Below are 14,470 nucleotides of genomic sequence, written 5' to 3'. Positions count from 1 at the left end.
ACACCCACACCAGCACCACACACACACACACACTACACCACCACACACCACACACACACACACCCACACAACACACACAACACACACACACACACACACACCACACACACACCACACAAACACACACACACCTACACACACACACACACACCACACCACACACACACACACACACACACACACACACACACACACACACACACACACACACACACACACACACACACACACACACCACACACACACACACACACACACACACACACCACACACCACACACACACACACACACACACACACACACACACACACACACACACACACACACACACACACACACACACACACACACACACACACACACACACACACACACACACACACACACACACACACACAATAGGGCTGCTCGATTATGGCAATAATCAAGATTATGTTGGTCAATAATTAATATCACGATTATTAAATATGATTATTCATTGACTTTGAAAACATCCATTTATTGAACTTTAAAACAAATAATAATTTGAACAGTATCTTTTTAACTGTTGATTACCCTGAACGTATAATTCAACGGAAAAACCAATACAAAAATTAATTAAATGATACATTACTAAAAAATTAATTAGAGCAAATATGTTGTAGTGCACTGTCACAACCTAGCAAAGCAAAATAATAATTTGTTTCTATTATGTTGTTTTCGTAATTGTGGCAGGCCAAAATCGTAATTGCGATTTAAAATATGATTAATTGCACAGCCCTAACACACACACACACACACACACACACACTCAAGCACACACAGACAAACACACTTTTTGTCTAACACGCTAACACAGTTCTGTACTGTTACGCTGTTGTGTTCAGTCATTGTTCTTATGTTGAACATGAATACATTTACTTTGTAAGTGATTATGGGACGTATTTCTTCTTTATATACATTTTCCTTCATACTTTATTGCCGTGAAATAGGTCTTAAATTCTATTCAAAGTGGTCTTAAAAAGGTGTTAAAAAGTCTTAAATTTGAGTTGGCGAAACCTGCAGGAACCCTGTACAATAAAAAGTCCTGAATTCAAAATGTTACAAGTAAAAGTAGAAAAGTATTAGCATCAACACATAGTTAAAGTACCACCTGCAGAGGGATCTAGATTCAGGTGTTCTTTTCCCCATAGAGACCGCCTCGCTGCACATGATCCCTTGCATAAAGATAGCTTGTGGGTCCCTTATAACATGTTGTACACAGTGGAAATAAACATTCTGGTTACCTCAACATCAGGGATCTTATACATTAAACTCCTTCTGAATCAAACTGTCACGGTAGCCTTACCTTACTGATCCCTCTTAAATTAGAAAAAAACACGTTACTTTACCAGCAGAGAGAAAATGGATTATTAAATTATTAATGTGACTAATAAAGAGCAGTTTGATTATTAAGTATTATTCTGTTGATGATGTCATTACATTTGGTGAAAAACACATAATGACTTGTTTATGACTCATTTTGTCAAAGTTTAGGACTTGACTTGACTTGAACTTGCCCATCCTGACTTGAGACTTGACTTGGACTTGAGCGCAAAGACTTGAGACTTGACTCGGACTTGCAAAACAATGACTTGGTCCCACCTCTGTCATTTAGTCACTTGTTAGCAATCATCGTTTTCAAGACTCATAGAAGCCAAGGACATTCCCAAATGGGTTGTTTACCGACATCTTTTTTTGTCGTAGAACAAAATGTGCAAGTCATTTTGTGTTAACCACATACCTTATTTTAGGCATCTAACCTTAAAAAAATGGTCAACTCTAAACTCATGAACCAGAAGTGGTAAAATGCTGACATGCTGCAGAGTTTCAGGACTCATTCCGGCACCACTCAGGCTTCAACAAGGACAAAAGACGGCACAGGACATAAGATCTAACCAAACACTCCAAACTAGATATACAAATACACTGCAGGCATAACGTCTGTGTCAAACAAAGAAACAAGCATAATCTCTCAGTAAGAGATGCTTACACACATACTCAGCCTTGTAAGAAACTTAGAAGGGCCTGGGTCCCCTGAGACTATCCAGTGGTGGGGGGATTTAGGCTAAGGAATCTATGTCTGTCTGTGTGTGTGTGTGTGTCTCTGTGTGTGTGTATAGTCACACAAGCATCATCTTTCTCCTCTTAAAAGCCGAGGGCATGCACCGAGCCAAGCTACACTGTGCTCGTGTGTGTGTTTGTGTGTGTGTTTGTCTCCAGTGGGGTGGGTGTGTGTTAAGGTCCAGTGAGTTCGCAGCTGATAAACGAGGCTAGCTAAGCCGCTACAATGGCACGGTCCTGGCCCATGACGCCCTTGTTCTGACACACACTCTCACACACACATGTACATGCACAACCCCGCCAGGCTGGCCGCTGATAAGGAGTCGTCGCTGGCATATGCACACCTCACTGAGGGACTTCACCCTTTCTGGACACACAGATGAGTTCACACACGATAAAAACCTAACCAAGCCTACCAGATGATATGACCTTCTTCCATCCATTATTTCAGACAAAACCTCATTTTCACTGCTCAACACTGATGAAGGAAACGTATCAAGTCGCATCCATTAACCATTTGAGCCGTTATCCCAAATGACACAAGGGGTTTTCTCTACACGAGATTCTTGTCCAGCCACAGAAATAGTATACATTCAATAGGCCTTTCCCAAACAGGACATTTTTACTTCACTACAGTAAGAAAAGTTAATGTGAAACTTAAATGAGGACTCAATTCTGTGCGCAAACATTAAGTATACCAGGACAATGAAACCAAAGGAGCCAAACTGAATTTGTAGCCAATATTATTTAGACCTCACCTGTGCTTGTTGTATTGCATCTCAGAATGTCTTCAATCAAATTGACTCTACTTAGTTATTTTCTACACTGAGTGTTCAATCGTGTAGTAACTTGTTTTTAATTAAGTGAAGATCAACATGAACCCAATTACATTCAATGCATGGTACTGCTGGGCTTCACCGATCACCAAATACATTAGCTTGTTTTGTCCCATTTGAGAAAAAAGAAACCACAAAAAACTCAAACCCACCCCCTGTCGAGAAGTCAATGGAATTTCAAACAAAGCTCTCGGAAAGCCATTTAATGGTTCAGCGGGCTTTAATGCAAAGCCAATACAAGCTCTTATACAGGAGTAACTCAATGTGGCTGTACGCACACTGATTGCATTATTGTTAACACGGTTTGTAGCTGCACAAATAAAAACGCATTGTTTTGGTGCAAATAAAAGCAAAAAGGCGTTTGCGGTGCCTCTGATGTACCTATACAAAACAACATATTGTTGTCCTCAAGTAATCCAAGCCACATGTGTAGGGTCTTTGAGTTTTATAAGAGCCCTATGAAAGTCTCTGTGCTCCGCCAAAGGGTGACATTAAATTACTGTAATGGTAAAGCCAGATGGGGGAAGGGAAGCAGAGAGAAGGAGAAAAATAGACAGGAGAGTGAGAAACGGAAAGATGAACTGTACAGTCCTCATGCTGCTGTTTGATATTGGAATGATGATACATGCTTGAACAGCGATTATATGAAGACAAATAAATGAAGTCATTGTCCTGTTGCAGAGGTCATTTTATTGTTGCCTTCTTAAGTATCCTAATTAGGTTAGGCAACCACCAAACCGGCTTGGAATTTCATGACAGTTCCCACCACAATTAATTTTTACCCACATTTCGCGGGTTGGCGGTTGTTAATTTTAAAGTCTTACACAGTTAATTGACAATAACTTTAACTCCAGGCAATGAATAATTACAATCCCAGAGTCTCTTAATACATTTAAAACCACATACTTACATGAACTATAAAGGAGCCCTAACTACTGTTCAAGAAGTAAGAGGGCATAGACTTGCAGCTGAAACAATTAGTCAATCATTTCATTGGTCAATCCACAGAATCTGCAATAATTAGTCATTAAGTAATTTTCTGGTGCCAAAATGGCAAACCCTTTATGGTTCAAGTGTCTCTAATCTGAGGATTAGCTGCCTTTTCGTGTCTTTAATAATATATATTAACCATCTGTTGGTTTAAGACGGAAAAGCAATTTGAAGCCGTTAAATTGGACCCTATATAAATATGTATACATATTTTAAAATGTTATTGATCTCCTGGAGAGCAAACATAGAATTGATTGTAAAATTAAATAAATGTCAGATCTATAAAAATAGCTGCAGCCCTGTGTAGAAAACACTTAATTTCCCAGAAATAATGCTTCAAATCACTCTTTGTCAAACTTGTTCATGAAAAAAAGCAAGCCAAACTCACCACATTCATTAGTTTTAAATCGTGTGCTACACAACATGTTGTAAAAGTATAAAAACTGAAATGTATTTGGCTATTTAAAAATACAATACAATGTGATAATAACTGCAAAAGGGGTTTGAGGTGAATAACTGACAATTATGTGCCTTGTATTTTAACTTTTGTACAGGCCCAATTTGGTCAGAGATCTAGCAGTATTAAAGGTAAAGATTGAGCCAGTGATTGGTTGGTGAGGTCACTGGATGACAGCAAAAAGTTCAAAAGAATTAATTTGTCAAACTATGAAAATGTGGAAGAAACAAAGAATTTAGGTAGGACAGAGAGAGGAAGAGAATGAGTGGAAATGATGCTATTAGCCCGGAGAAGTTCGACTTAACACAGACCGGAGCAAACCTCCCCTCTGTTCCCACTCATTTGACTCCACTCACTCTAAACAAACCAAATACACACTAGAAAGTAAAGTGCTCCCTCCATTCCCTCCCCTCTCCAATCTTGCCTGCTCTCCTCCATCTCCCTGTCATATGCGCTCAACTCCCGTTTAATGTCCTGCAAATGAAGCGGATTTATTAATGTGTAATTAAGTAATAATCATCACTACATAATGCATGAGAGACTCAAGGGGCTGAGAGCTCGGAGAGAGAGCGCAAGAGATAGGATAGTGAGGCTGCCTGAGCAGACAGAGAAGGACATTTCTGCCGCCTCGCCTCGCTAAAGACACACATTAAAAAGGGATTAATCCATTGAAATAATATTTTGATAAGAGAGAAGACGTGCTCTCATTTATTTTCTCCCGCTCACCCCTCCTTTTCCTCTCACCCCATCAGCTAGTTTCATGGCCCTTCGTCGCCCATTAGTCCGTGTTCAATTAACAGAGTGCAATTAGTCAACTCCCCCCACTGTTAACAAGGCCTAATCACTGTATAGGCTAGGCTGGTCAGGAAAATCCATCAGAGGAATTTAGCTGCAGCGGTGAAACATGGAGGAGCAGTCAGGAAACATACTGCCGTTTGTTATGGGTAGATTCAAAGAATCCCGCTTTTTCATTATATGTTTTTTATTTGAAATGTCTTGATTAAGGTTGCATGTATATGAAATCTACAATCTAATTGGTAGCTCCACAGCATGGATTACACCATGGATGTATTAAGAGAACTGGATTCAGTGTTTGAGGCGGGAACCGTTCCTATGAAAGTTGCTTGAGAATAATAATACCCGGACCTGGGCCTAAAGCATTGCCTTTTCCTTAAGCCCCGCCTCCAATCTGCTCGGTCACGACCGGTCTCGGCACTATCAAATGAATAGAGAGGTAAAATAACTGGACAACTGGATTTGGCTTTCAGGGCATTTTATAACTCTTAGATCCTAATGATTTATTTAAGGACTTTCTAAGAGTTTGTTAAATAAAAAAATAAATATGCTGATCTACAGACGTCTCCTTCCATTGGAAGTAAATGTGAAGACGTCTTTTGGGGCATAACGACACAGCGTCTGGTCACTGCAACAATGTGAACGACCGGTTCACTTACTGGGGGGTCTGCTTTACACACTTTGGAAATGGCATATGGTGAGATCTCAGATTTAGCGTAGAGCTGTTGAGGCATGGACCAGTGATGTACAAGTGAAGATTGGATGACGATTGGACCGTGTCGATTGGACTTACAGCCACATCGTGTTTCATGGCGAGTGGTCTGTGCGAGCAATGTGTTGCCATGGCAACGGCATTTGAAGAAATCTCAAAACTTTCCCGTAGATGTCTTCACGACTGGACTGTTAGCACACTGCTATCTGAAGTCTGCTGCTCTGAGCATGTCAGTTGGAGTGATGACATCATCGTGTTCCATGACACAGGTGTTTATATTTGAGCTAACGAGGTGTGCAGAGATCAAAGGTTTCCATTGTTCTGAATGAGAGATGAACCTCTTACATGTGAACGTTTTGTGGAAGAACCGTAACAGATATCTGTGAAATTTCAAAACGTGAAGCATGTCAAGGAAGTTGAGCATCTGAAGTGTAATTTTTGTGTAGTTTTGGGTTAATAATGTGGCCTTTTTGGCAGTTTAACTAAAGGTGCGCGGCTGCTACCGTGAGGAAATATCTTCCTGAAATTACAATGGGCTTTAATGGAGGAATGTTGAACGTTCTTGTCACTTCATGCCCTCAAGAGGCATTTTGTTTAATTATTTGTCATTTTTCAAGCTACGAGATGTTTTCCTACGTTTATCATGAAAAACTATGTCTCAGGAATGTAGGGTTTGGGAATTATGGCAGTTTTAAAAAAATATATGAAGGCACATTTCAAGATTTCTTACCCTCTAGCTGTGACATCACGCACTCTAGTTAATGTTAAAATCTGAAGAAAACCTCTAAAACAAGGTCTGAACAATGTTTAATATCTCTAAAAGTAAGAATCAGATTTAAAGGTTGTTTTACACGAATAATGTCAGAAAGATGTGTAACATTTTAAAGTTGGAATGAGGTTTCTGAGTGAAAGTATGAACGAACAGTTAGCAGTTGAAGTCGCATGAAGATTTGTTGAAGTCTGAAGATTTCCTCCATTGACTTCAATGTTAAAAATGTGATGTATTATGGGATGTATCTCTGGAATTATGAAATGTATGAATGAGAAAAGTAATAGCCATCGATTCCCCACCGAGCTGAACGTTTTGATGTTTGAACGGAGTTTCTGCGATGTTCAATGCGGGAGGAGAAGAGGGCCAAAATAAGTCGGCGGAATAATAATAAAAATGTTGTGCGTAGAAGAACAGTTAGTTAACAGCATTCCCACTCAAATATGACCGAATCTGATTTAATATCATTAGTTGTTTTGTTACCCTAATGAATCAATGCCTTAAATCTCAAACTCTGCAAATGCAAAAAACTTAAAAACATGTGTTGCTATTGTCGGCAATACATTTGAAGTTATTTGAGAAGCATTAAAAGTATTATAACTAACATGATGGATATGTGTGCCATAGGTACGCATTTTTCCACGATCCAGGAGCACTTTGAAAGGGTTAAAGTGACAATGATAGATCAACATTCAGCTATGAATTTCATTTCCGGCTAAAAACAACCCTTTTCAGAGCAGGGCCACTCAGCCCGCAGTACATGGCGGAGGTGGGAATTCGTGCTTCTTTGTTTTTGTTTTGGCATGCCTGGCTGGCCAGTAAGTCCGTAAGCCAGCCAGCCAGTCAGAGTTGGGTGAGCAGGTGAAAGACAGAAGAACATGAAAACACAGATAATCCCCCAGCGATCCTCACCTCCTCCTGGCCCCCATCGCCGCCCCCCCCCCTGCCCACTCACCTGCTGTGTGCCACTGTGCTGCCCCCAAACACCTCTCCTCTCTCTCCCCTTTACCCTTCAACCCCCTCTTTCCTCCTCCATCTCTATCTATCTCGCCTCCATCCCTCTCTTCTCCATCTTCCCCCCAATGCCAGGTCTTGCCAAGCTGTCAGTGGGGCAAGGTGCGGAGGGGAGATAGCAACATGCGTGTACACACTCAGATGCATCAGTACACATACACAAAACACATGGGGCTTATGCAAGCTAGACGACAAGGGCTGTGTTACCTTTACTGCACACACACTCACTCACACACACACACACACCGAGTGGTGGTCGTCCGCCTCAGCTTTGCTTCGCTTGGCTGCCTGACTAAAGCTAAGCTCTCGTTATCCAGGCTGCCTGAGTGACACACACACAGACACACACAAGGCGTGCGTGTCCATGATGCAAACCCAAATACAAGAATCTAGATGTTGCAAGTATAAACACGCACATAAAAACACACACTAACAGTGCGATGGCAGAGCAGCAGAGGACAGATTCACTGGTCCACAGCAGCTGATGTGTTCACTGACATCGAGCATCGACCGCGCTACAGAAGAGGGCAATAACACCAAATTCAACCACATCTTAGGCCTAATGATAAAGTGCGACTTAAACTACATACAATACCACTGTTAAATCATGGTTAAAAACTTAATTGATTGATTAGGACTGTCATTTATGAAATAGTCACCAGTTATATCATTATTAAAGTGCCTATTCTTCCTAATTTCTACAGATTCAACTGGATTGTCATTTTTATTTTACGACATCATTGGCCTTTAATTACTTCAGCAATGCATTTATTTTTTCTTTGCCCAGATACAAACAGAAATGAGAAATACAGACAAAGTACCAATAAACAACGGGATAGAAATCTTTATAGTCCTATTGGTTAAATAAGTGATCGATAGACATGCCAACTCAAAATAGTTGTCATATGTCATTATAAGGCCATTTGTGTGCATCCATCAACATTTGTATTTATTTTTCTATTTGAATGCTAGTTGTGGTGATGGTAACAGATGTTGTCAGATAGTCAGATTCTAACCCAAAAACACACAGAACATTTATGCGTCAATCTTTTCTCCATAATACTTGCGGCTCTAATTTGGAGTACTAACTTCTAGTGCACAGCAAATGTCCACATACAGTGTGTATCTAAAGCATCAATAATTGTTAATCACTACATATGTTCAAATGTGTGTTATAAGATATATCAACAACAATTAACCAGCTTTACAGTACATTCCTGAGGAGGCTGTGGAATCCATAAACTACCGCATCACTCTCAATCACAACCCCTTTCTGTGGGTTGAAGTAAACAACACTGATTGGTTTTCCTGAACAAGTAGCCCAAAATAATAGATATTACAAACATAAACGTATCTAAAAAAAGAACACAATCACACACACTTCCAAAACAGGCTTAACTTCAGAACCTGAAACCCTACAATGGAGCCGTTAGTCAAACTTAACACCCAGTCTGAACCACTTTCAAAAAATCAGTTTGCTTCCGAGATATAGTCACAGAAAGGGAAAGCCTATATGGCGGAGGAAACGGGGGAGGGGGGGCAACCACATGGTCAGCCCGTCCCGTTGCCCATCTGGGTCCCATAAAGGAGACATGGAGGCCAAGGCCACCACATGCCCTCATGCAAGATGCCCACTCACCCATGCACTGCAATGAATACTATTAAATGGTAATGGGGGAATTTGAGGCTTCCTTGTGAAAAAAAGTAATAGAACCGCTTTTTAGAATGTGGATGTTATACCAATAAAGTTGCCTTTCAGTGAACTTTACGAAAAACAATATTTGAAATCCAGTTAGTCTACATTATGTGCCCAACCATGGAGGACATTTTTTAAGTGTGAAGGGAGGCCTGAAAAGCTGGGGGGAAATGAAAATATTCACAGCAATATTGTAAAAATAAATAAATTAACGTCAAGCAATGCAACGCAATTCCATTAAAGTGTGGATCATATTAAATCAATGATTTATTGACAATTGATGTCTATATTTGTGTGAAATAAACTGAGACATCGGATATGGGGGCTAAGTGATTTGATTTGGGGTCAACCAGCCAAACACCACAACAATGCAGCAGTGGGCTGTTAAAAGCAAGTGCAACATATCCCAACATGGGAATAATCCAGATTACATGGACTCCTTAACAAAGTGAATTACAGGTTGACCGAAAAGCACAACCCACGCTGTCAGAAACGAGACACCAGTGTATCATATTTCATGTTCTGACAGTATGGCAGCTAATTGAAAACAATTAACCCAGTGGACTGGCAGACAGAGAAAACAATCCGGAGATGTTTGAAATGTATATAAAATGTGATGCTACATTTCGAAACTGTTACCAGGCTACACAGTCAACTATTACGCTCCCTTACAAAACATGTTACCAATGTCGTTACCAATAATAAACAATTACTGAACATGCTAAATATGAGCTAACACACACACTATAAATGTAAGACATTAACCTCTGTGTGAAACCACAGAAAGAATGCTTGCAGCCCTTGGGGATAATTAAATTAGCTAACAAACACCAGAGTTGGGCATGAAATCTTGGTCATAGCTTAGCTCCTTATTTTACTCCTGAGTGAAGTAGGCTATCCTTTCACATGAGGAACAAAAACACAGTTTCTTACCTTTAACGGAGCGCGGCTTGGCCTGTTTTCGTCTAGACATCTCTGGTCTTCCTTTTTATAAATTTTATTTTTCTAATTGTTTTGTTTCGCTCCGTGTTTTCTGCTAACTATGCAGGCGGACACGGTCCTCCACCTCTACCACTTCGCTGCTGCTTCTTCTTCGCCTGTTGCAATGCGGCAGCTTCAATCTCTGATTGGGAAACGGCCGTAAATCCAGCGACAACAAACCGCACACACCGGGAGCACAGCGGATTGCAGGCGACTCGGCTCCTCTGCTGCGTATTCTTCCTGAGTGGTCGCGAGGGCTCACGCAACCTGTAGCGTAAACGCGAACAACTTCCCGTCGATAGTCCCTTCTTCTTCGTAACAACGTGCCCGGACGCCGACAATCTCAGTTTCTCTGCTTTCCTGCGCACACAATTAGCTTTCTCCGGTACAGCCCACTCCGACTTCTCGAGCACTACTACCTGTGCGCGAGCAGCCAGCCACAGGCGAGGCGAACACCTGAGCAAGTCCCGCGGAATTAGGGTAAAGTGACAGCGGCACCGTCCGAGAGCGTGCTGGCGGTGCCACAGCGGTACGTGACGGTCCAGGTGAAGCGAGGCGCCCGAGTAGGTTCTGGGAAATTGTCTCAAAAATGAAACGTGCCTTCCGTCTTCGTGCTCCTCGCGGCTTCGTCGTAGCTTTTTATTTAGTTATCGAAACTATTTTAGTCTGTTTTGATTTGGGTTTTCCTCCAGGAAAGCCGTACCGACTCGAACTGACCAGCGTCCTGTGTTCCGTCCCGTTATTCTACACTAGGTAGTGGTGGTCTGGTGGCATGGACATAGCGCTCTTCCCCATCATCTCCACCCCGAGGGGAATACTGCTTTTACAACCCACGCTTTCTTTTGTTAATATTTCCCAATGCCCTATCGGCGATATTAATAGTAGCCTAATATTTCTCCCAGTCTAACCCTTTGCTAGCCTCTGTCTCCCTGCTTTTTCTTTGTCCTGACTCTGGCTACCAGTCTCCCTCCTCCTCCTCTGCCTGCCTCTGCTGGCGGGGCTGCGGCGCAGACACACATAATAAAGCCAAGGCAGGCACTGCTTGGCTGGAAATGTAGCCGCGTCCCAGCAGGGGGATGTGAGAGAAGGGTCCCGGCGGGGGAGCGCTCTGATCCCGCAGGGAGCAGCTCGGCACAGCCCGGGTTGGCTGAAGCAGGAGAGAGGCAGGCTGGGCTGACGGAGAGAGAGGGGAAGTTTGGGGAGAGTTAGGCAACAGCGCCCAGCTGTGGCCGACAGCAGCAACTACAACAGGGACTATGAGAATACAGAGGGAGGAGACAGAGGGAAAATATGGACTTGGAGTAGGATGAGGAAGAGCCCCTAAAGTTAAGACAAAGCATAATAATTAATTTTGATAAACATAATAAGAGTAGCACAAGTAATTGAATTATTATTCACTGACTACTGAGGTAGGCCTACCTATGTTTTAAACAGTGCTCAGTAGTGGAGGATGCTATCAGCTAGCAACCAGTGTCACTAAACGTGTAACCTTTTAAAAGATACAGCAATGACTGTTTATTTGCATGTTAAACAATTATGTAGAAATATTATACCATGGCCCTCTCTGGCTCATGGCTTTACTAGTTAGGTCAACAACAGGCCAATGTAAGCCGTGACAGAAAGTATTTTTTGTTTATAAATCACTCAAAAACAGAATTCCCAAAACAATACAAATGGCAAGGGATGACAACGATGCATGTTATGCGTGGACAAAGGAAACAACTACCACCATAGTGTTGGTTACACTAGAATTAAAAGTTCTCTTTTGATTTTGATCTAATCTTATTTCTCACTATTTACAATATGTTCACAGTTCACATTTTACCTTGTAGATGAACCTTAAAAGCTCTAACCAAAATTCCTTTGGTGGTCACCTGTGATTTATCATTAAAAAATAATGTTCATCGAGCCATCATGCTTCATTACAAAAAAAAAATCATTTTCACATGGCACATTTTCTTTTGCTAGTATCACTCATCTGTACAGCACCTACGAATTATTTTAGATTTACACATTTTTAGTCTCTTCAAAGTTGTTGGTAACATATTGTGAGAGAGCGATGACTTCCAATAAAAAGATAAAAATCCGGACACAAACTTGAATGTAATGTTTTGCAGAGCAGCATGTTTTTGTAAAAATCATTCAATAAAAAGAATGAATGCAGGAGTAGCAATAATAGAGCTTACAGAAAGGCCATGGTAAATTCCCTAAATAAAATGTAATCAAAGGATTTGTGCACACTTTTGGAATGTCAGACATTTTTCATCTTCCTCTTTTCTTGAGTGATTTACGTTTCACTCAATTTGCAGTGGATTAATTTCTATGGGACAGTTCCTGACAGGATTAGTTTAAGCCTATTCATTTAGCCTGAGCAGAACCTATCCGTGCGAAATGAACATTTTCCGCACTTTAGATGGAGACCACATGAAATGTCTGCTTCTATCCACTCGCAGGCTTACAAGAACCTTTGTGTTGCAGTGATGTACCGTCAAATGTAAAAAATCTGCTGAGCCATTTCCTTAAAGGAATAAAAATGCCTCTGTGTCCTCCATTACCCTTTTCTACAGAGCTTTGGAAATGCCCCTTCAAGAAGAAACCCTTTTTTTCAGTTTTCTCATTGGAGGCCACTCTCTGTCACAGGGAAAATAAACCGTTTGACTTACTGTATAAACATAATTCAATTAGCTACACCAGTGTGTGTGTGTGTGTGTGTGTGTGTGTGTGTGTGTGTGTGTGTGTGTGTGTGTGTGTGTGTGTGTGTGTGTGTGTGTGTGTGTGTGTGTGTGTGTGTGTGTGTGTGTGTGTGTGTGTGTGTGTGTGTGTGTGTGTGTGTGTGTGTGTGTGTGTGTGTGTGTGTGTGTGTGTGTGTGTAAAGCTCCTTTATTCCCAGTAAAGAAAAGAGGGACACGTCTGCAGACAATATAAAGCAGACAAAGAGGGGAAAAATGAAAATCACTGGGTGCTTTGTTCTTCACTCTCTGCTCCAACCGAGCGCTCTCTGACCGCAGCTGAGATTTTCCATGTAGCCCCCCCCCCCCCTCTCTGGTTGTCATGGATAACTGGGTAACGTGGAGCTCCCTGTGCTGACCAGCAGGACCACTGCCCTCCACAGATTGAGCCCCCCCTGCTCCACCACCCCACCCCGTCCTCCCATGGATAGACAGAGCAGCCTTTAAGACTGACCCCCTGCCGGGTCAAAGAAGGTGGGGGGCTCTTGTCTCTGTGTCCTCCCCTTGTCCCCCCCCCCCCACCCTCCTCCCTTTATGTCTCCCTCTGCCTCACCCTCCAACCTTCACCTCTCCCTCTCGACGAAATGAGTGCACGCCAGGAGACCCGTTTGTGCATTTCTGTGTGTGTGTGCGTGTGCATAGCTCCCCCAGTGTGACTGCCGCTGGCATGGAGGGGCAAAAGCCCTCACACAGTGGTTGGTCCCCCCTCCACCCCTGTCCCCCCTCCTTGTTTCTGCCGGTAAATACAAAGAGTGGGAAAAAAGCCCACATTACAAGCTCCTTAAGGGTCAAGGACAGGCCCCAGTCTGAATAGCTTCTAAGAGTCGTATTGTTGAATCACATAGCTAGCGATTACACCCTCTGTCATCTCTGCGCGGATTTGGCTTTTTTATACACACAACAAGAGAACATCAAGTAACAGCTACCGAATAAGTTGGCCAACCGACATGCAGTGGGAATTGATACAGGCAGGACTTCAATGGAATAAACCAGAGGCCGATGTAGAATTACAGCCACAAAAATGGGGATTTGGCTTAAAGATTGTATACCTTTACAGCAGTCTGGTGTACAGTGATGTGGAATGCGAGAGCACAGAGATTATGACACAGCAAATGAGGTGCCAAAACTTTTGTGTATTTTCATGATTACAGTCTGGTAATGTAGCTGTGGTGAGATTGTGTCATAGACGTCTCTTTATTCACTTGTGTATATCATATTGTATGTTTGATTAAGTTACTACGCTTAAAATAGAAATATGAAATGCTTGTTTAAACTCGAAGATAACGTACATTTAAAATGGCTAGTTTGTGGGAATTGTATGTCTGTGATTTGTATTACCCGCTGATATCTTGTAACCTTAGGATTCTGTTGAGACTTTAGCGACTCATACTAGTTGTTCAGGATCCTG

The 14,470-nt window shown here is 41.9% G+C and overlaps 1 protein-coding gene across 1 annotated transcript in view; it reads right to left on the bottom strand.

Annotated features, from left to right (window-relative positions):
• Positions 1–11,500, bottom strand: part of znf423 (zinc finger protein 423) — a 157,226-nt gene extending 145,726 nt beyond the window's left edge. The window contains 1 exon segment of the mRNA XM_034205890.1: positions 10,286–11,500. Coding sequence (XP_034061781.1) covers positions 10,286–10,325 — 40 coding nt within the window. The 5' untranslated portion in view covers positions 10,326–11,500.
• Between the last annotated feature and the right edge of the window lie 2,970 nt (positions 11,501–14,470).

The sequence above is a fragment of the Gymnodraco acuticeps genome, unplaced genomic scaffold (assembly GCF_902827175.1).
Source record: "Gymnodraco acuticeps unplaced genomic scaffold, fGymAcu1.1, whole genome shotgun sequence".
In the NCBI taxonomy this organism is placed as follows: Eukaryota; Metazoa; Chordata; class Actinopteri; order Perciformes; family Bathydraconidae; genus Gymnodraco; species Gymnodraco acuticeps.
Note: the sequence above shows the minus strand (reverse complement) of the source record. Positions and strands in the feature narration are given on the sequence as shown.